General features: G+C 40.4%; 1 protein-coding gene across 1 annotated transcript in view; it reads right to left on the minus strand.

Annotated features, from left to right (window-relative positions):
* cdkal1 (CDK5 regulatory subunit associated protein 1-like 1) overlaps nt 1–23518 on the minus strand; it is a 260220-nt gene that overhangs the window by 3404 nt on the left and 233298 nt on the right. Inside the window, exons 14-15 of the mRNA XM_030750431.1 lie at nt 17197–17280; nt 12879–13043 (exon numbers count right to left, since the gene is read on the minus strand). Coding sequence (XP_030606291.1) covers nt 12879–13043; nt 17197–17280 — 249 coding nt within the window. The remainder of the gene's footprint in view (nt 1–12878; nt 13044–17196; nt 17281–23518) is intronic.

Raw genomic sequence — 23518 nt, forward strand, 5'->3', positions numbered from 1 at the left:
GACTCAACTGGTTGTTAACTGGTTGTATTCTGATTACATTCCTATATAAAAGCAAGGTTGCCATTCTGCAGTTAAACTGCTGTCTTGGAGAAACTATGTCACTATGTGTGGAAGAATTTCTGTTTCACATTTATGAGGTTCTGGCTGGAATATAAGTAGTTGACATGAATTTCTGTGCATGTAGATTCCAAAAGACTTGCAATTTTTCTTCAATTTAATTAACTGCCATATTATCACAAACAAATTGCACGCAATTGCCAACTTGGCCCAATTTAATTGGAGACTGATAGCAGGCTGACTGTGTTGTGGTCCTTTTGAAGCACCAAAGTTGCTGTGAAGATGGCAACTGGCTGCAAGCAGTCACAGGCCTGGACCTTGTCTTTGAGGCAACAATACCGCAAGTTCATTGCACATGGTTGCAATAGTTTTGGCTGTGCTACACTCTCAAACCACTCTTTTCCTCAGTGTGACTGTGGTATTCGACAGATTTTTTTTTTTTTTTTTGTCAGTAATACTTTCATCGTAACCTCTAAATGTGTGGCTCTTCATTTACTTTAAGTGAGTAAGTCAGTTAAGTTGCCCACTCCTGATCAAAAGCAAAGATAAAGTGAGCCATTTCAATGATTGGCATGACATATTTCAGCAATGTACATGATCATTTTATGCAGTTCATTCAAAAATGCAGTCTGTGATGAGAAAAACACCAAAAGCTTGTTTTCAGGTGTTGATAGCTGTAATAATTCAGTTAGTGACGTTGAATATTAATCACTAGGCCAATTTCTCCCTGGCCTCCACCAAGGCTCATTGATCTCATTCTGTTTGATTACACATTTATATAATTTTAGCTTAATGTATGAGAGTGGAAAACTTAGGTGTGATTTGAAGCTAGGCTAATTAATTGATTGCTTTATAAATAAATAATCCTGCACAAGATACCTTAAACAAATTGCACGAAGAGGAAGATGGGGAGAAAATTGATCCGAATGACCTTGTTCATGTACATTTCCTCCTGATTGGCACATGCTTTAAAATGCCTCATCACCATCACTTTCTTTTGGATGCTCCCTTTAGGGGTCCCCACTTTTGATCATCTGCCTCCATCTCACTCTATCCCTAGCACCTTCTTCTGTCACACCAACCCTCTTAATGTCCTCCTTGACTACATCCATTAGACTTCCTGTTTTCCTCTTGCCTTCCCTCCAGCTCCATCTTCAATGTCCTTTGCCCAATATAAACTTGACTGGACTTGACTATAATGCAGTTGATCAAAATATTCCTCGTCTCTTTAACACGTAACAAGCGGTGTTTCCAGTTTTCTTTACTCTCCAATCTTTCTTTCAAGGTAGACTCTTTAGGCCAACAACAACAAAGAAAAATTCCAAAGTGAGCAGAGAATTCAGAAATTACTTCCAAGAGACTTTGTTTGCAAACCTAAGATACTTTTTACCCATGAACTGATAATAAAAAAATGGCAGACGTTGCTGAGTACAAACACCTACCTGTATGTACAGTATATATTCATATGAAACTGAGCATCACTGCACGCCTACACAAGTTGCATACACATGGCTGTGTGAATGAGCAGCTGCACAGTGTCTGTCCTTCTCTATTCACCACCTTACTCCCGCTCCCCTCTACTTGCTGGAGGTTGTGAATGCTACCTTGCCACCCACTCCTTCCTCAACACATTGTTGTGAATAACTTCCTCTGTTACGGCTACACAATGCAAGATGGATACTATGACCGACAACGCCTAGGTGACACATCTCTAAGCCACTTACAGTAATTTCAGACAATGGGTCGGGAGAGAATTGGTACCAGTCGTCTGACTGACACATCGTTTGCTTGATGTTAGGATCACAGCTCGACTGCCTAATGGCAAAGTGATCTGCTGTTTTGTTGTTAAAGATGTTCAAACACAATGAAGCTGCATTCAGGTACTGCGTATTTAGATGGTGGTAGGCATGTCAAGCCACACTTGCCAATGAGTCTCTTGACTATAATAATGGTATCATAATTAAAGTACCTCATTTAGATTCGGCTCACTTATCCTCTCTCATCATTAACAGCATATTTGTTCTTTTCTGTGAGGATACATGCTCAACATTGTAAATATAGTAACATAGTAGTGGTAGGTATACTAGTGGGTATACAAGGGAGAATACATGGCAAGTAAGAAAAAGTTGAGAGACCAAGATAAATATTGAATTAAAACTGCAACAAAAGGAGAAGTTCACAAAGTGTTAAGGACTAATAAAATAGGAAAATAAAGTTGAGCATCAAACCGGTTATATTTCTCTATACTGATAGGCCATCACCTTCTCCTCTATGCTTCTATTTATCTGTCTCTCTGCAGGTGTCTTTTAACAATGGGGTGCCAGAGGAGCCACTGAACTGTACAGTCTAAAATCTATTACTATTACTACTAAGAGGGATAAGTGAAAATCCAAGTGCCAGTAGGTGCGTGTCAGAACAGTCGGAAGCAGGGGAGGACAAGAGAAGAGAGGAGAGAAGGAACAACTGAGAAGAAGAAACAAGGGGAGGAAAAAAGGCAGCAAAAAAGGATGAGAGATGTGGCTTTCAGTGATAGTTTACCACCTGCTAGCTGGCATGCTGAGTTTGTGCATTTCTGTGAGAAAGACAGCTGGCGTTTGTGAGTGAGTGTGTGTGTGTGTACATGTGGAGACCTGTGGTAGATAATGTCTGTCTCTCTGCTCACAGAAGTAGAACACAGCAAAATAATCCCCCTGAAAATCATCTAACACTACACCAGGAATACAGACCGGCTAGCACAGCTAGATACTTTTCCCTCAAGGTCTAAGCTTCTCAAATGTCTGTTTCTTGGGAAAAAAAAAAAAGAAAAAAAAACTCTTGCTCCAGTTCCACATATGCACCTTTTTTAAAACAAAATCTGCCTGCGCGTCTGGTGCAGCCTTTGCCAATACACTGACATATTCACACAAAAACACACACTGTGAAATGCACAACACATCACGAGAGCCAGAAAGCACAGTGCACAATGGTCACATTTCTCACATGATCCTCACCAGCTGTCAGTGTCACTCTAGACACACACAGACCATGGAAGTTGTGTGCGTGCGTGTGTGCGTGCAGAAATAGATACTGTAACAGGCTCCTTAGTCACGGCTGATTCAACAAAGCCATATAATGACAATCACAGTGTGCTGTAGCTGTATTTACAGCAGAAGTTAGGGATAGTAGTGAAAAACAAGCAATTGCAAATTAGACAGACAGACAGACAAAACCCAAAGATGAAAAGAGCAATTGACTCCAATGTGTAAGTCTGAGGGCAGGGAAGCTAGCCAAGTTACAGCTGAACCTTCCATGAAACACAGGAGGGCTGGTGTGCTAGTGTGACTGACTACCTGCCCTTGCTGAGCTGCCAAACTCAGGGAAAAACCATAGTTCTTACTGAAAATATCTGCAAATCATTACGATTACAAAATATTATTTCTTGATATCAACAAATAATTTCTCACTGTTGTAGATACAGTATCTGTAACTTAATTGCAACTAGTCAACTTTTACCACTGACTTCTATTCAAACTCAGTTAAAGATATCCATTCGCTTTTGACGTGTCATTATTTTAGTTTATTGCTGATATCAACAATGCAATTCTCTCTAGTCTAAATGTTAATCATTTAAATCAATAAATCAATTTTCAATAGCGGCTAGCTGCAATTCAGGCCTGACAAGCCACCCCAAAGGAGAAAAAACCCACTATGGTGCTCTCCATGAGTTCCAAACTTCAGGCAGTCTTTGCCTACAATGGACTCTTGATAAAATCTAAAAAATGTATAATCCATCAGTCTATCCATCTAGCCTGCTTAGTCAACTCATTGTCACAGGACAATTAATTTTGCCCAATTATTTTTGAGTCAGCCCTGTGAGAAAAGGCTGGACACCAGTGGACTCCTCCACTGTAAAAATTGTGTCACTGTCCAAAACTGTTTGAGCCAAACTGTACAGTATTTGCCATTTGTGCAGACTCAATTTTATCCCACTGCCACACAATGTGTAATATCACAGCCAAATCAACTCTTCTCTACACCACTTGTGTCCACTATAAAACAGAAAAATATCCTCAGCAGTAAGGGTAACAATGAATTTAAATGTCTGGTTTTTGCTGTTGGAGAGTAAGTATTCAGAAGGACTAGTGTCCAAGCAAGCTCAAAGCAATCTGTAACATAATTGCCACACTAATGGGAATTATCTTTAATCAAGATTATTTTAAAAAGATTTGCTACAGACACTCGAGCCCTAACCAACTACTATCACTGCCGTGCTAACGACATCTCGTTGCGAACACAAAAACACCATGACAGTGCCCTCCAAAACAACAATTAGATGAAGATCTTGGTTTTGATTAATTCATTGCTTGTATAGAGCGTATACAACACTTGTTTATACAACTAGCCCCACAGGCACAAACACATATGGTTTCTACAGTTTACAGTTACAGTAACTGCATACAGAATGTGCTACACTACAGTGTTGGGTGTGCAAACACATGACTTTTTGAACACATGGCAGTTACACAGACAAACTGAAAAAAGGCATACACTTGCAGGTACTGGGAAAAGGTATACAGACATAACAAAATAACATTTTGCAGATGCACACAAATTGTAAATGAACACTTGGTGGAATAAAATATCAGCGTGAAAGTGAAAAGACAAGTACTAAAAGAGAAATTGGGATTGTTTTTTTTCTTATTATTTTCATTTTGGCCTTTTCACAGTTCGTAGTGAAGAGAGTCGAGCCACCACATGCTGTCAGAAGACCTTCGATACGCTTTGATTCTACAGGTTTCCAACTATACATCTCTTCTGAAACATAGTGGCCTCATTTGATATTTTGATGCTGTAGAGGAGGCCACTGTCTAACATGCGGGTCCAAAATCTCTCTTAGGTTAGCATAGGATTAACTCGACAAACAATTTAGTGGCCCCTTGTGTCCTGTGCAGTGTGGTACGGTCATCCTGGAAGAAACCATTTCTATTAGAACAGAAATGTTGCATCATGGCATAAAGGTGAGCAGAGACCCTTTTCCATACAGCATCTGTAATACTAATGAGATGACACACTAAGCTCAAGAGGAGAATACAATTAGGAACAAAACACAAGGCATGGGTGAGAATCTTACATGGCCACACTGGGTTATGGCTGCTACTATGAAAGCATGTGAAAATTTCTTCTAAAGACTACTCAAAACTTAACTTACATTTTCCATCAGTGGTTCAAATATTAAGGGGTGTTTTAACCCTCTTCACATTATAAAGCAGAATGAGGATTTGTACTGCCATCTGATATGCTAGGTCAAAATATTGAAACATACTTGACTGATATTTTGATGGCGTAACATTTGGCTCTTAAGTGGAGGCACCGTAATTCAATTTGGCATGCTAAATGAAATGCTTAAAATAACTATCCCTGCTGTTTTCGAAGACAAAACACATGATTTGCTATTAGAGTAAACAAAGTCAAGCAAAGGCCAAGCAAAACCCTTTGACATTTGAAATATAAAGTTTAAAAATAGGCACATATCAGAAGATTAACTGTGTCCTGACCAGAAAATACACCCTAATCTTTGATTTTTGCTCCTTTCTTGACAATGCAGATGACAACAAATGAGGATAACGCAACATCAAAGCAAGAATTCATAGCAGTTGCATGTCAATTCAGAGCAACAAATAAAAGAAAATTAACTCATACAGAGAAATGCTGATTTTTGTGCGAGCTTCATGGCTGTGTGTGTAAGGAATGCTTCTGTTTTGTTTATGTGATGGAAGGAAGCGTCTCATACAGCCTGCAGCCAGCCAGAGTCTGCCAGGCACACTGGGGGGAACAGTATAAGCAAGTATGTGTATAGAAACATGCATGTACAAGGATCAGCGTGTGTGTGTATAAGCTTTGTTTTACCATTGACTACTGCTATACATTAAGTGTGTCTGGGTTTGTGTACTATAAGCATTATGATGCAAAGCAGAAGCAATCCCACCTACACACTCTGTACTAAAAACCCTTTTTTTTCCTATTTGCATTTGGAAGCCTTATTCAAACAAAACAAAACAAAAAAACCTACCAACTGACCACCTGCCCTCTTTTGCTGCCTATTTATATCCAATATAAGGAAGGAAGGAAGGAAAGAGGGAAGGAAGGAAGCTCCAGAAAAAAAGATGCAAGCAAATTTTGCCTCCATTTCTGTTATTCTGCCAATTTGTGGTTATGGAGGAACATTGTTCACTACCTGGAATCTTCCCTCTCTATCCCTCCCCCCAGATCTCTCCCTTTTACATTCTGTCTTCCATACAAGCTGTCAATTTGCTCTCTTGAGGGAGCAGAGCAGTTTTCTTCTCCCTCTCTATTCTCTTGGTCTTCTTGAGGAAATATGCTGTGAAAAGAGCTGATTATTATATGGCACTCCAAGCTGCTTCTCTGAGTCTTGATCTCTCCATCTAACTCACTCTCTCGCCATCATTCTTGCTTCATTTTCCAGTCTCTCTCCCTCTCCCTCTCATACAACCCCTTCTCATCACTTAATTTCATCTGAGGATGAGGACTGGTGAAGAAACTTTTTCCCTTCACCACGATGTGCCTTCTTTGCTATTGTGTCTCACCAAAAGACTCATTACTGCCCTTTCCCTTCTGCTGAAAGTGCTATTTCTGTGAATGAAGGACTGACAGGTGTAGCGAGAATAACAGAGAAAGAGCGAGAGAAGGGGAAGACGTCATCAATGCCAATAAAAGCAATAGTATGGTGCCATGAATGCTTTTTATTACATAGTGCCCCCCCCCCCCCCAAAAAAAAACACTTAGCAGTTTATAGATCTTAATGTGGCCAGAATGAGGTTCAACAACACACACTAAAATCTATACATAAAATGATGTTCTTATATTCTTTGTGGAAATCCAAAAATCATCCTTGTCCAGTGTGTAAAGCAAGAAAACACAATTTACAACATTTGACATCAGTTAGACAACAAAACCAAAACTCCCAAATCAAGAAATCCATATTATTTTTGACTCATGTTGTCCATAAATTCATTTTTACAGACATCTTCTGCAAGCTGCAGAATTCAGCTCAATATTCTCGGGCTGCTATTGGATCACTATGAATCTATTCGTGGTACTTATCCATCCATAATTGCAATTGCATAACTGTCTATATATTCACACATCCATGCACCTATTAAGCCAACTCATCCATCAGTTTTGGGCATCTAAGCCTTCATATCTCATATCCATGAATCCATATCTATCTATCTGCTGCCTTTTCACAGCTATCCGTGCAGGCTTTCATATCCCACTCTTCTATAAATTCATCCATCTACCCATCTGGCCATAATGCTTCGTTCTCACACACATCACTATAGATGCTGGCTTGTGTGCAATCATTACTTCCCATTTTTGACACAAAAGATGTCTCACTTTGTTCCTCTTCTGACAAATGGACATCACAGACCTCTTAGTCCATTCTCCTGCCTATCCAACCACCTACTTATCTGCCACTCTTTCCTTTTCTCCTTTTATTTACCTTACATTGCTCCTCTGCATCTCAAGATAAAATGACAAAGCTCAGACTCTTTCCTTCTATCAGCTATCATGTACTTCATCACACACCGTCTCTTTTCCTGGTCTTTTATTCTTCTGCCACAAGCCTGCAATTATAGACCCTGCTGCAAGACATGGGGGTGAGAATGTGCCTTACGATAATCACTCATTCATCTCACATACACATCCAACCTTAGGTGCAGTGGACTCACCGGGAAAGGGGGGGGGGGGGGGTCTTCAGATGTATAGGTCATACTTGTGTACAAGTGTATCTCCTTAGACAGGTATGAATACAAATGTATGCTAGTGTCAGTCTATAGTAAATGCATGCATCCTTTCAAATATTGTTGAACAATCACATGAAACAAATATAAAAAATAATCGTCACTGTATAAAAGTCTTGGGTCACACCTCATTTCCTTATATTTTGCCAGGTACTACACACAGCCAGAACTCTCTTAGACAAGCTTTCATGTCATTTCTTTAAGTAGACTTAAGGAATAGTTCTCCAGGAATAGGAATATTCCAGGAATAGCACATTCAAAACTCTTCTTTGGATGTTGGCTGCCTTTTGTTCAGTTTCCTACAACATGATCCCACACTCGCTTCAACAATCTTGAGGTCTGGACTCTGGGGAGGCCAATCCGTGACTGACAGTGTTCCATCGTGTGTTCTGACAAGATCCCCATTTGGATTTGGATTCATCACTCCATCAGACCTGCTGCCACTAATTTTCTTGCATAATCTGGCATACCTCAGCCTTTTCTCCCTGTTTCCCTCCCTTAAGAATGACTTCTTGACAGCCACTTTTCCACTGAAACCATTTCTGATGAGGCTTCAGTGAACATTAGGTCAGCTGGATCAAGTGAAAGGCCAGATGCATCTCTCAGGTCCTTGTTTCTTGTGGTTTCTTAAGGACACAACTTTTATATACAGTTCATCTGCTGTAGGTAGCCTTTTTAGGCCGGGCACTTCTTCATCTGTCCTCCACTTGTCCAATTTTTTTAGGACAAACTACACAGCATGCCAAGTTTTCAGCTAATCACACTTTGGGATTCACTGCATGGGGCAAAAATATGATTTTATGCCTGTCAAACTGTTATCTTTGGCATTTTTCACAGATTCAACTAAAGAAATGGGTACGAATAACAGCAGGCTGCTAGTAACACAGTGCCTACAGACACAATTTAAAATTGGTTCTGTTGGTTGTCTGTTATATGTATACACAATGCTGGTTCATCCCTTGAGTTAGGTGCCTTTTTTCTATGTCTGAATAATTCATAGGTCAGGTACAAGAAAATGGTCAGGTACAAAGAAGTGACTGAAAATGAGTGAGAAAAAACTTTGAAAGACCTTCAGAAAGCTCAGTATGCAGTCAAGTTCTCCAGAGTCCTGCTAATGACTTCTATATTTGACTCAGGTGTGTTGAAGCAGAGACACATCTAAAACCTGCAGGACACCGGCCCTCGAGGCCTGGAGTTGAGGATCCCTGCTCTAGAGTTTGAATCCACCGTCTGGCCGAGGCCTTTCTGTTTGCACGGGCTCTCTCCGGGTGCTCCGGTTTCCTCCCACAGTCCAAACATATGCAGTTAGTGGGATTAGGTTAATTGATGATTTTAACTGCCCACAGGTGTAAATGTGAGTGTGAATGGTTGTAGGCTCCAGCACCCCCGTAAACCTGAATTGGATACACGGAAGGAAATGGATGGATGACGCGCTATTCGGTTACTGCAATTCCAGAAAATTCCGTCACTATTTCTTCCTCTTAACCTCTTAAAATAAATTCTTGTCTAGTTCAAGGTGACCTTATCGGCATTGTTACCTAAAAAAAAAAAAAAAAAAAAAAAAAAAGCCTGAAGTTTGTCTTCTATGAGGGAATAGCTGATTTGCCCATTAAGTGTGAAAAACAAAGTCTGGAGAACAACATGTAGAATAAAGGATTTTTCCTGGCTCAGAATGGGTGAGTACTCACGATAGTAAGTGTAATTAGTCTGTGTTGCACTATTTGAGGGGAATATATGCACATCCCTGTTATTTTTTACCGTTACTTAGTGGATTACACACAAATCCCACATGATAAGACACAGTGTGAACTGTAGTGAAAGTAGGGACTTTTTAACCATCTAACATAGTGTACATCTCGGTAAACTGAGGCAAAGTTCCATGATACTGAGTTTACTCAAGCTCAGGGATGCTGGGGTATAACTGCATAGTTTATTGAAAAAAAAACAAGTGAGCTGTAGACATTTGGGTTTATTTTGTGGGGCTTACCAATCTGTTGCTTGTTTGATAATTAACACAGGAGAGTGTTTAAATTGCTAATTTTATTCTTAATTCTTACCATTTTTTCCCCCATTTTCTTTTGGTGCTGCCAGAGATGACTGGGGGTTGTCTATGTGGGGAAAACCCCGGAGCGTGATGTGATCTGTGTATACGAATTTATGGGCAACAAACAAAATCCGCATGTTACAAACTGAAGCCTGGATTATTGTGTAAGAATTCCTGCTGGAAGACTGTAAGTGTTGGGGAATTAAGTTGGGTGAGGGCTGAATGCAGGTGTGTGTTGGATGACCTGCAGGAGTAGTTTTACAAGTCCTAGTCTCCTCTTCTGAACTTTTTACTGCTGAGTGACGTGCCACTTGGCTTCCTGTGAAATCCTTTTTTCCTTTCTTTTTTATCTTAGCTTCTGCTATCCATTTCTCTTTCTGCTTGCTTTCCTCTTCATCTGTGCCCTATCCCCCCCCTCCCCCTTCCCCTCCATGTCTCTGTCTGTTCCTTTCTTCTCCTCCCTCTATGTCTGGCAGTAAAGCCTGATGGAGTGTGAAATTAGAAAGTGTATCATATTCTGCTCTGTGGCTCCATGTCCTGAGCTATAAGCTATAGCTAGTCAGAGTGAAAAATAACATGCAGTGAAACAGATACATTAACATGGTTTTGTGTGTGTGTGTGTGTGTGTGTGTGTGTGTGTGTTTTAAAAAGGACAGTTTAGCCGGTCGCAGCTTATCTGAAATTACTTATCTCATGGATGATACACTGGTGCTTCCTCCTAAACTACAGGAGCGAGCATGGATTAAAATTATGGACACACACATAAACACACCTTACTCAGTTGCTGAGTGCACAAAATTTGAATAGCCTGTTGTAAACACAACTTTTATAGTTTTGATAAAGAAAGTGCACATAGTGAAAGCTAGATCCTTTCACTAACTGAAAAAAGACACGACCACAGTATTTGCTCAAATACATGCATAGTCACAAGAAAAAGTTGGCAGACCTTTTGGGATTGCCAGGATTTCTGCGCTTGCTATTCATAAAATGTATGATCGTCATCTAAGTTACAAATAGATAAATAACAACTGTGACTAAAATTAAAACCACACCCCATTTTATGAGCAATTAATACATCCTTACATTTTTTGCAACTGTATAGATCTGCTATATGGATCTGCTGCAAATTAGATTTGCTTCCAACACAACCTGCTGTCTCAGGTTCACTATTTATTCCGCCTTGGGTAACTGTCAATAGGAACTCAGTGTTCCTGACAGGGAGCAACCTACAAAGTTTGTTTCACAGATGTTATGACTGACTTGCCCAGAACACTTGGGAGTTTCCCCACTATCGACCAAGTTGGCTATTAGAACAGACTGCTCACTAACAGTACCCAGACAGTCGCCTACCATTGTGGAAAACAAAGAAAAAAGAAAAATGAAATCACTTTAATCTACATAATGCGAAATGGTCATAATACATTGCGCAAAAAAAAAACAAACAAAAAAAACCAAATGGATCATTGTACACCTGCTTTGGTGCAAATTAAAGTGACAACAGGTGCACTGGGGACGCTACAACAAAACAACCCGCCAAAAAAGAGAATGGCTTTGCAGGTGGTGGCCATAGACCATTGCTCTCTCCTTCTCCTTGCCAATAGATTTTTCTCTACTTTTGCTTTTCGTTAGTGTTCTTGTCATTACTTGCAGAATGAGACAGTACCTGCAACTCATTCAGGTTGCACGAGTGGTCCAGTTCTTCCAGTATGGCACATCCATTGATGCAAGAAGGTTTAATGTGTTCCAGCTCTCAGAGTGTTCAGGAGACACTAGGAGACAGGGCTGTAGAAGTGCATTAAATGGTAAATGGACTAGTTTTTATATAGTGCTTTTCTACTCTACTTGAACACTCAAAGCACTTCATACAGTCATTCACAAACACATTCATGCAAGCATTTTTCTACATCCAAGTGCTTTCTATCTAACATTCACACCCACATTCACACTCCGACTAATATATCAGGGGCAACTCGGGTTCTAACATCTTGCCCAAGAATACTTTGGCATAGAGACTGAAGCAGCCAGGAATTGAACCACCAACTTTCTGATTAGCAGATGACCTGCTCTACCTCCTGAGTCACAGCCACCCCCAACAGCAGGACCTGAATCAGCTCCTCTGTGCAAGGAGGAACAGAAGGAACACTGCCAGAACCCTATGACATCCTTTCTGATGAAACACGCACACAGCACCGGGGAGTGGGCAGTCCTTTAGTGTGACTGTGAGCACAGGTCACACTGAAGGATGATGTGCCCTCATGCCACCCTCATGGAGTCTGATTCTGACAGTTTGATCAGAAACATGAACATGAGCAGCTCGCTGGAGGTCATTTTGTATGCCTCCTCCTGTTCCTCCTCACAAAAGGAGCAGTTACCAGTCCTGCTGCTGGCTTGATGCCCTTCTGTGACCCTGCCCAGCCCTCTAATGTAATGGCCCATCTCCTCCACGCTCTTGAGTCTGTGCTGAGAGACAAAACAAACCTTCTTGTGAAGGCACGTATGGAAGTGCAATCCTGAAGGCGCCAGTCTGCCTGTTTAACCTGAATGGGCTGCAGGTACCGTTGCATGCTACCAGCATTGACAAGCACACTAGCTAAAAACAAAAGTAGAGGAAAAACTAGTCAGGAGGGAGAAGAAGAGAGCAAAGATCTGCAGCCACCGCCTGAAAAAAATTCAGTTTTTGGAGGTTGACTTGTTGGCTCTAAAGTGCAGTTGTAAGTTTCATTTGCACCAGCGCAGGGGAAATGGATTCACAATGATTTATACTTCCTAAATGACAGATTGATATCGCTAAGTTTAACTGACTTTGTGTTATACTCTGAGTATCCCTTCAGTTTTTTTAGTATTTTAGCTCATAGGTGTACATGAATTTTTGTCTGAATATACTAACCGGTTGTGAATGTGTGTTTTTTTTTAATGTCACAGTACCATAGTAAGTAATTGACAAGACAGTGTAAGCAATGTGTGTATGTGTTTACCTGTGGCAGACCAGACACCTCCCCTTTCTGAAGGGGCGTAGCAATGGAAGGAGTGAACGGCTTACTGTCCTCAACTGGTTTGCCTTTCATGAAGTGTTTTCCTGCCTCGTAGATGTCCACCACAATCATCTTCCCTTTGAACTCAACCCTTTTAGGTACCAGCACCTGCAAATCAGGAGACATCATTGGGTTTTTTTTAAAACCTCCATATTGCCAAAATTTCAAAGTAGAACATAATGGATAACATTTAGTTGCCATTTAGTCACTGTGTTTGGAGTACATGGAAGATAATTTAAAGACTTTGCTGGGACCAGACCTATATAACCACCCACTCCACCAGATAATGTTCCCTGGTTCTTTACATCTGTGATTCTCCAATATTCCTCCACATTGTTTTTACTCAGTCCCCAGCTTCATAATAAAAAAAAACAAAAAACCCAACAACAACAACAACAAAAAATACAACTGAGTGCTTTCAGTTCCATTTACGGAAGACCTCAAGGTCGACAAGTACAGGAACAGCTGGGAGCTAAAGCAGAGGGAGGGATTTGCTGGTTTGTCTTATTATTTCACCATGGCAACTACAAATCTTGGCTGATCACAGCAGGAAGGAAAGAGAAAACAAAGAGTTATAATTACAGCTTCATGTGGAAAGGAATTTGTTCTTAATGACTATTCCTGTAAATAAAGACGCTACGAAAATACTTTTTCTTTCAAAAACATTTTCAAACTAACTACAGAGTCAACAAACTAATAATGATGCATGGTATGTGATTATGGAACTGATTTACACCTTTTATTTGGCTCTTCTTTACAGATTCAATCGCTTCATGTATTTCTGAGGGGTGTTATGCAGTTATTAGAATTTGCAGAAGTTTTTATAAAGACAAAAGTATGACTCTTCTTTGTAAAGAATTAAACAGTCGTTATGTGAAGACTTTGGGAACTGAAAAGCAAAATTATCCTGAACAGACATAAATGCAAACACAGGTTTACATTTATCACACATGATCTGACACTACACAATAACCTTTGGAAAAAGTTCTATGAAAACACATTAACTCATTATTGCACATAATTATAAGTTTAAACACAATGTGTACAAAATGATTAATAATGATAATGAAGCGGTATTTCATTGATCCTTTCTCCTGTTAGAAATCCTTTTTCTTTTTCTTAATCCTTTCCAAGGGCAGATCAAAGTTTGGACCATCAGCCTCAGGGAATTCAAAGTCTTGTACGCATTTACTTCAGCAAGGCGGTGACGTGCTGACTCAGATCATCTGGTGGTCTGTCTAACCATTACACAACTCTGCAGGGAAAAGTCACTGACTGAGCAGAGAATAGCATATGAACTGGAGGAGAGATTGTTACTGGTGTGATGGCAGGGGCACGCCTGCCTCAGTGTTAATCTGTCAGCCTTCATCCAGCTGGTAAAATATGATAGAAGAAGAAGTGCCGGCCAGACAGACACAAAGCCAGCACGACACCTGCCCAATCAACACACCTGCTGCTCAACACTCTGACCACTGAGAGAGTCTGTGTGCGTGCATGTAAGTAACCAGCAACCAGACTGCGAGTAGAGAGGCGAAACCGCAGGACTGTGGAAGAGATAGCTGTGTGTGTGTGTGTGTGTGTGTGTGTGTGTGTGTGTAGGTGAGGGTCATTCGTTGCCCATTACATGGTGATTAAATGATGAAAGAGCTTGTCTGATTTCATTGGAAACTCCCTCTCCTGCTGCCTCACTCAGCCACTAAAACACACGCACGCACACACACGCACGCACGCACGCACGCACGCACACGCACACACGCACACACACACACACACACAGGTGGGTGGGTTGGGTACCTATTACAACCGTCAGGACAGATATCCATCTGATGGTCTAAAAGTGAAACTAGGCCATTTGTTCACTCTCACACCTCTCTCTACCTTGTTCCCAATTCCCTTCAACCCATACAACCTCCTCCTGTCTTTTTCTTTGCTCTCCAACTCACTTCATCTCTTTTAACTAGTTTTCATTTAACTATCTTTACTTTCTTTTGTCGTCATCCTTTATTCCATCCAGCATGTGTGTCAGTGGTGCTTTTTGTTTGTTTTCTGTGCTGAGAAATAGCAACACAGGTTCTTAGTATAATTAAACATATCTGGGGAGGCAAGAATAAAACTGAGGAGAGGACCTGTAATAAGTATACAGCTTAATGTGTATGAGCTGGAGTCCAGTGAGCTGCAACCTCAATGGTCCCATAAAATACGCATTTTGGACAAGTTAATCGAAGTCTCAGATGTCTCCAGAGTGTATCTTTCACATTTCAGGTCATCACCTTTTGTTCACTCTGCCATGCCTTTATTAAAGCCTCTGTTTTAGCCCCAGTCCAAAGAAGCTGCTGGAATTTTCAGTCTAGCTGAACTGCTGTTGCCCATGCTCCTTTCATGCCCTTTTCCCGTGCCTTTTCTACTACTGCCATGAACACCTGGGTTAAGACAGAACAAATATGTCTGCCATGAGGCCCATAAAAGCGAGTGTGAGAGAGAAAAAGACTGTCAGTTCCACCTCGCGCTCGGAGCAATTGTTTCATATATGAATATCACCAAAATGACAGCAAAGCCTTTGTCTTTTCCTCATGTGCTTACTGATTTTGTCAGACAATGTTGCGGTTATAAACTCTATGGCTATTTTAGCAGTGAAGAACAGTTACAGGGATCGCTTGTAAATGATGGTTACTTGGTGTTATTGTTACAAAGCAGGACATCCCACTGTAAGTTACTTCCAGCTAATTAAAATTAAAAGTAGTCTTACATGTGAACTCTTACATCTATAAAAATGCAAAAATTGTTCAGGAATGGTTTGAGGAAGATGACTATGACTTCCAGGTGTTCCTTGAGCATCTGTTTGATGTGCTGGAAAAACAAGTGTGACTCATAGAGGGTGCACCTCACCACTTAAGGGACTTAGAGGACTGGTACCTGTGGAGTTTGTGTCTCCACAGGTATGAGCTGTTTTCATAGCACTAGGGTGCCCCAAACAATTTTAGGCAGATTAAAGTTTTTTTTTTTTTGTGTTTGTGTGTTCAGTGGGTATATGCATATTCCAATTGTCCAACTGAATGTAAAATATTTAATTTTAAGGTCAAAGTGTCATTTCCTAATCATATCCGAAACACCGAAGGCTTAACAAAAGAAGGGAAATCACACACGTCTGCTCTTAAGTACAGTCAGCTGACACACATGCCAACATATGCACAAATGCACACATGCATTAAGGAGTGTGCAGTCATACAACACACACATGAACCAAGTAACACTTGTAACTTAAGTTTATAGCCTGCAGAAGAAGGTGCAAAGGAGGAGGAGAGGAGGGGAGGAGAGGGAAGTGGAAGGGAGGAAAAATTATTACCATCCTTTGCCCTCCCTGCTAATAAAAAGCATAACTTCAAACATGTTTCTGATGATGGTTAAAGCAGGAGGAAATTGATTTATTTGATGATGTTTTAAAGTGAATTTTTCACAGGTTGAGAGAGGGTCTTTGAAGCCATGCAACGGTATATATATATATATATGTGTGTGTGTGTGTGTGTAGGATGGAATGTTCATGTCTTCAGGGCTGACCTTAATGTTAGTACAGTTAAAAAGTAGTGCTGCTATCAGCCGCCAAATACTGCCATGACCACTGCAGGGCGTATGTGTGTATTTGTGAGTGTGTTTGAAAACGAACCTAGTTTAGTCAATACAAGCTTAAGCATTTTGACACCTAATGTGACTAGTCCTGTGACATTCACCGCAAACCTTCTTACCTGATTTACTAAGTAAAAAAAATGATGAAGAGCTGAAATAATTTCACACAGAAAAAAAGATTCATCGAATTACCGATTGATTCATCTTTCCACTATAGGTTTTCTATTGAGGAGAGCGCGTGCGTAGGGCAGCTTAAGCACTTCAGAATTCATACAATGCGAGATCTAATCAACAGACTCAGCCGAATGGTTGTTCATTAGACAAGACATTCATAAACTGCCAGTGCAGTTTGATTACATTGTTCACCATCAAATTAGCACAGAAATGAATACAAATGCAGAAAAAAAATATACTACTATATTACCACACTAAAATGAAGGCCTTTGTGTTTTGTATAGAATAATTAAATTTAGTAACTGCGTGGCTCACGGTTATCCTCAATTCTCTTTAAGTTTGCATTTGGGAAACATACTGAGTACATCATGCTGTGGTCAAAAACTGTGAAAATGGTGAGAAAGACACATGATCTATGGACTGTGTGCTTGAGTCATTTATTAATATATCTGAATAACCATCTTACCTGTTCGTAGTACTTGTTGTGAGCCACATAATATTGGGAATCAAATGACTCCTCCGTCACTAACACATGCTGTCTCTCCCCTACCTGCAAGGAGGGAGGGAGGAAGAGTGAGAAAGAGAGAGGGAGAGAGAGAAGTTATCATATGCATTTACTCAGACCAAAAAAACATAAACATAACATTGAATTTTTTAAGGGACATCAGTCGCCCATTCACAATAAACAAGCTGTAAATGCATTTGATTTATTATTTTAAATATTCAAGGGCTACTTGCTTCAGCTCATCTAGTAAAAGTATACCAACTTTGCTGAAAAAGAACACATTCACTGATTTATGAATGTCTGCCGTGCATAAATGCACTGGCTATGGGTTTGCAGCTTTTGTTATATAGGCCATGTTTCTTCTTCAGCATTAATTCAACAGGAGCAAGCTTCCTCAGTCAAGCTTCTATTCAGGGAGATCCAAAATTCAATAAAAGCTTTGCTCTTTCAGGCCCCCCCCCCCCAAGTTTTATGTTAGTGCCCGCAGTTCACCTTTTAATTAAAATCTCAAGGTTTCAGAGCCACTTCAGTTTTTTGCACTGTGCAAAAGGATGGTGAGCACTATTCAGTTCAGAAAACCGCATTTAACAAAAAAAAAAAAGAGGAAAGAAAAGAAAGAGTCTATACACAGTACAATTCAAATGCATACAGAAAACAGTCTATTCAGGACATCAGAAAATCAAATACTACAAGGTCTCCCGATCTAGCAATTTAGTATTCGATGAAATGAGAGAAAGCGCATTTTTGTTGAGGAATGTTGTTGACTCTACGAAGGAGAAAGAGAAGAGTAGAAGAACTACGAAGGTAAATATCTTCCAAATGTGAGAACTTGTAAAATAAAATGTGAGAATGTCTAGAAGAAAAAAAAAATCCTTCAAATTCCTTCAAAGCTTCATTTTAGTGCATTAGGACTGTGATTAATGAGGACATCAACGCAGACACCAGAAATCCCTCTTTCCTCATTAGGTGCAGCAGTGAAAACGAGAGTGAACGCGCTTTTTGGCTACCACTAACTAACTGTCTGGGATCAATACACTGATCAATGTGCAGCTCTGATGTTAGTTTTAGCTCAGATATTTGGCTGACATTCAGTCCACATGCCAGCAGTGTCTTCTCATTCACTTTGTTCCAGTGCTGGCAGTAAGAGAGGACTGTTAGTTCACCGCTGAGCTCTCACTCTGCCACTCAGGACACTACACTTTAAATGACACGGAAGCAGAATCTTCCTCAGTACCTTCATCCTGATCGACCCATGTTTATTATGCTAAAAGGAAACTATCGCAAGTTGGTGTCATGCAGCAAATTGGTTTGATTGCTAATGGGTAATTAATTGATTGTAACTTATTCAGTTGAATTTGATCTATAAAACCCATGAATCATCTCAGGGCACATTTATTGAACTAACAATGTTGCTAAGCAGCTTTTTCCAGATACTAAACAGGCTTGGTAAAACTTTGTTATTGTTCCATTTAGAAGAAAAAAAAAAGATAAGACTGTTTGCATATAACCAATTCTTTTGTTATTTTTTCCAGGTTTTTGAGGACCTCTTTAAAGCTGCTGTCCACTTGTTCAGTGCAGTGGGTGTACTTGATGAACGACCACACAGCAGGTGAGACTTTGCTCAGTGTCAGAACTGAACTACTCTGCCACAGTTTACCAGAGGTTTTGTGTGTGTGTGTGTGTGTGTGTGTGTGTGTGTGTGTGTGTGTTTCGGTTGTTGTAATGTGTTGGGGAATGGGGGATGGAAGACCAAACCTCTCTTTTTATTTGTCAGTTTTTATATCCTTAGTTCTTTTCCTCCCCTCCTCTCTAACCAGTCTTTGTCCCTCCCACCAGAGATGCAAACAAAGGAGGTGAGGAAAAGACATGAGGAGAGAGAAGAGTCCAGTCAGCATCATTGTTAGTGATAAGGCATCTTAACTGTGGAGCCTTATTTTAAAGTGATGTAAAGAGGTGTGTCACATTTGCCTTGTTACCTAACACGGCTGTCTTATGATCTCTGACAGATGAGCAGAGGATTACTCTTGACAACTTAAATATTTCCTTTCGATTGAAATTAAGTGCCACAGTGTAAACTGTACAGATCCACTTTTTATTTGTTTTGTAACATTTATAAATAATGAAGGGCAGAAAGTTTGATCACATACTGGATCATCTTAAATAACTAAAACTTAGGAATACAAAGAAACACTCAGTATATAGTCCTCGGGATTCGTATATTTCAACTTTTTGTTGCACCTCTTCTATGCAGCGCAGATAAAACCACTTACAAAAACATACACCTGTGCCACCTCTGCCCTCCAGATGCATTTTAGGAAATGAGCCATCCTGTGAGATGCTGAACTGAAATAATTTTGGGGTCTCAAGATACAGAATGGGGGGGCAGCATGTGGTGGTTAGCACGGTTAGCACGGTGGCGTGGTGGTTAGCACTGCTGCCTCCCAGCAAGAAGGTCCTGAGTTCAAATCCACCATCTGGCCTTTGCTTCGGGGCCTTTCTCCGTGGAGTCTGCATGTTCTCCCCGTGTCTGTGTGGGTTCTCTCCAGGTACTCTGGCCTCCTCCCACAGCCCAAGGACATGCAGTTAGGGGGTTTAGGTTAATTGGTGATTCTAAATTGCCCACAGGTGTGAATGTGAGTGTGAATGGAGCAGCCAATTAAAGAGTTCATTGCTTCTGCTACATTTGGATCACTTTTCTTAGGTCACTTGCCAGTGTGCATTTGCAATTTCTGCAATGGCTTTGGAGCCTTTCACAGACTTATCTGTCCTGTTTTCATCCAGTCATTCTAGTACAGGTTGAGTTTAATTTCACATGACCAAAAAAGACCCACAACTGATTCTCTCTTTTCTTGAGACTGATCACTACCTCCACTTGTGCTGAACCCACTCTATTTTCTCTGAAACAAACTGTTGATATCCTAATGACCCCACTATCTCTCTGACAGATAAGTTTTCTTTTGGCAGGCTAAGGAAGCAGCTTTTCACTTACGCCGAGATCTGCTTCAACTGGGAGTCCATAGAAACATCTTTCAAAAGCAAATATGAGACAAAGCCAGACTTGTATCTGCTAATTAATAAAGAAGTAATGAAGAAACAAACCACACTTATCCATGAAACAGGTTTTGAATCAACTGTCCATTTACATTTGAGGCCCTGAAAACAGGAGGCTGTGTAAATATAGTGGTTAATGCAACACTGTTGAACCACTGTTAAAAATGTTTGGATCTAACTGCATTTGAAAATGCTGCAAACAGGGTGTTCTGTGGGCAGCATTTGCATTTTAATTCTGTCAGTGTTGAGCCCTTTACTCAAGAGTATGCTGACTGATCATTTCCTTAGCAAAATGTCAGAGCCTTAGAAGTCATGGCTCTGACATATTGCCCAAGGTGTTTCCATTTTTGCAGACATCCATATTTTGTGCGCTGTTCTTCCCTCTTTTCTATGTTTATCCTTTTTCTTACATCCCTCTCTACTATCTCTGGGCATTCTCTTTGTTTTCTCCCACTTCTTCTCATACAACTTCCTCTAATCATTGCCTGCTTCTAACAGTCAGTATGCCTCTGTATTACCTGCACGGGCACAATGACAGACTCAAAAAGAAATTAAATAGATTGTTTTTTAATTTTCAGAGAGAAGTGGGTAAAAAACACAAGAGCGTTATTATTGGTCAGCAAGCACTCAATTGTTCGCTTTCTTAGTTCACTTAAATTTGAGACAAATATTTTTTTCCAAAAATGTAAGAAATACTCCTCTGCGTATCGACATCTTATTGTAATGGAGGGGTTTGTGCATCCCACATTATGTTGTCCAGGGGCTTTTGCTCCCTGGTAGGGTCTCCCAAGGCAAATTGGTCCTGGGGGAGGGGCCAGACAAAGAATGATTCAGACTGATTATGAGTGAAAGACCAAGGGAACAGATTACCCTGCCTGGGATAAGGTTACCAAGGCCCAAGCCTGGAGTCAGGCCTGGGGAGTATGCCTGAGGAAGAGGGCCTGGTGGCTGGGCCTTAGCCCATGGGCCTCAGCTGGGTGCAACACTAAGAGGACAACCACCCACAGGAGGCGTCATAGGGATCGAGTGCAGTGTGCCAGTGACCAAGGGTGGAAGCCCCGGTGGACCAATCCCCGGCTATTGAGACCTGTGACTGAGATGTGGAACGTCACCTCTCTGGTGGGCAATGAGCCTGAGCTAGTGCATGCGGCTGAGAGGTACTGGCTAGATAGAGTCGAGCTCACCTCAACGCACAGCCTGGGCTCTGGAACCACTCTCCTGGAGAGGGGCTGGACTCTGTTCTAGTCTGGAGTAGCCCTCAGCGACGATGGGCTGGATGGGTATTACTGTACTTGTTTGACCTTTTTGTTTACAATTTTTAATGAAATAAAAAAAAACATTGTGCTATAAATACTGTAAGGGGAAAATATTGTTTTCCTATTATAAAAGTATCTGCATATGCATTTGTTTGGGTTTGTGTGGCTGCTCGGTTTTCTTTGCACATCTGAGTGTGCGTTCAGATTTGTATTTACTCCATCTGCTGAAAAACGTCACAGCATACTAAACAAGGACTGAATGTCTTTACACAGCATGATGTTTATTTACTTCAACATCCAGAGAGTAACATCCCATGATACACAGAAGATCCAGTAAAGATTTATGGGATCATGAGTTTAATTGATAATTAATCCACATCATAACAAGAACAATGAGACAACTGTGGCTTTGAATTTTAATCAGCATTTTTTTATCTGTGCCTCTAAACATCATCCAAATTATTTTTGCTTAATTTTTTTTTTTTTGTTCCAGACTAATCAGTGTGAAAAAGCAGTCAATACATGTTGTGGGATATGTAACATTGCTAGCGTCATCAGTGTGTTAGCAGCAGCATTCTGCCATTCAGACACAGGAAAAGTTTAACATACTGAGGATTCTGGTGGGTGCTGAAATGTGGAAAAAAAAAAATCTGATGTTAAGACTGTTAAGACAGAAAATTCCTGAACACAACTGTTGAGCAGTGGCTTGCAGACTTACAAACACAAACAGAGCTGAACTCCATCCTGACACACTCGTTTTTACTTCTCCAACTATCCTTTGGACTCATTATCCATCCCTATGATTCCTATATATAAACACACACTTTATCACACTTCAAGACATACATAAATAGAAAGAATGGTGGAGTATGATATGCCCTCTTGCTTCCAAACTTTGCTCAACTATTACATACACACAAACCAACACGCACACAGCTTTTTGTAGCTACTTGTGGAAAGATATTTTGTTTTGTTGACTGCAAAACAATCGCTGTGGGGAGTGATTTAACAGGGCTAAAGAAAGAAGCTCTGATCGTTTGGAGGTTCTCTTTGATTCTTGAAGGATGAAAGGGAAAAAAAAATCACCCCTGTTGGTCTGGGTATTTTTGTTTTACCCTCAAAGTAAAAACAATATAAAAGAGACTCAAATTTTTAAGTGTTTGCTATGAAACAGAGGGGATTGTGGGTGGTTTTGGTTTAATGATTGCAGGGACAAATGTAAAATCAAATCAAGTAATACAAATAAACTCTTCTACGCAGGGCATGGACATAATTACTTTAGACAGTAACAGCTTAGATTTTGAGAAAAAAGACCAACTTCATAAACGCTTTCATACTCTTTAAATACCAGAATAGCCTGGGATCAGTTTTCAGATCTTGGTTCCCATTAAAGCCTCAACAAGCCCGTCTAGGTCTATCGCTTCACACACATACACACCTTCTGCAAACTAAAGTACCAGCAGCACCTGCAAGCACTTCACTGAGTCAATAAACTTGCCTAATAGTCTGTTCAAGCACTGCATTCGCCTGTCTTGTACAGCAGATTCACATAGCTTTGTGCTTGATTCTCTGAACCCTTCAGAAGTGTCAGAATATGTAAGAATACGTGTGCTTTACTAGTCTGTAGACTGTATCACTTTTTATCCAGCTCCACTAAATAAAGGAAAGTGAGATAAGTCTTATGGTGTCGGCCGAGTTTACAGCCTGATAATGTATCACGTTGAATAAACAATGATGTTTGATTAATTAATGACCAGTGAATGTTTTGGGGGGAAAGGAGTTATTACAGAGAACAATGTATGAGTACTTCAAATGTTAATTACACAGTTTTAAAATGAAAGTCTACAGAGAAAAGGAAACAGCAATTACTGGCTTTAAGCTTTCAGGAACGACATTCTGACAAAACATGTTAGAAATTTGAGTGGCAACATGAAGTGAAAGTTCTTTTTTTTTTTTCAAAGTTTGAAAGTCCTTCA

The sequence above is a fragment of the Archocentrus centrarchus genome, chromosome 16 (assembly GCF_007364275.1).
Source record: "Archocentrus centrarchus isolate MPI-CPG fArcCen1 chromosome 16, fArcCen1, whole genome shotgun sequence".
NCBI lineage: Eukaryota > Metazoa > Chordata > Actinopteri > Cichliformes > Cichlidae > Archocentrus > Archocentrus centrarchus.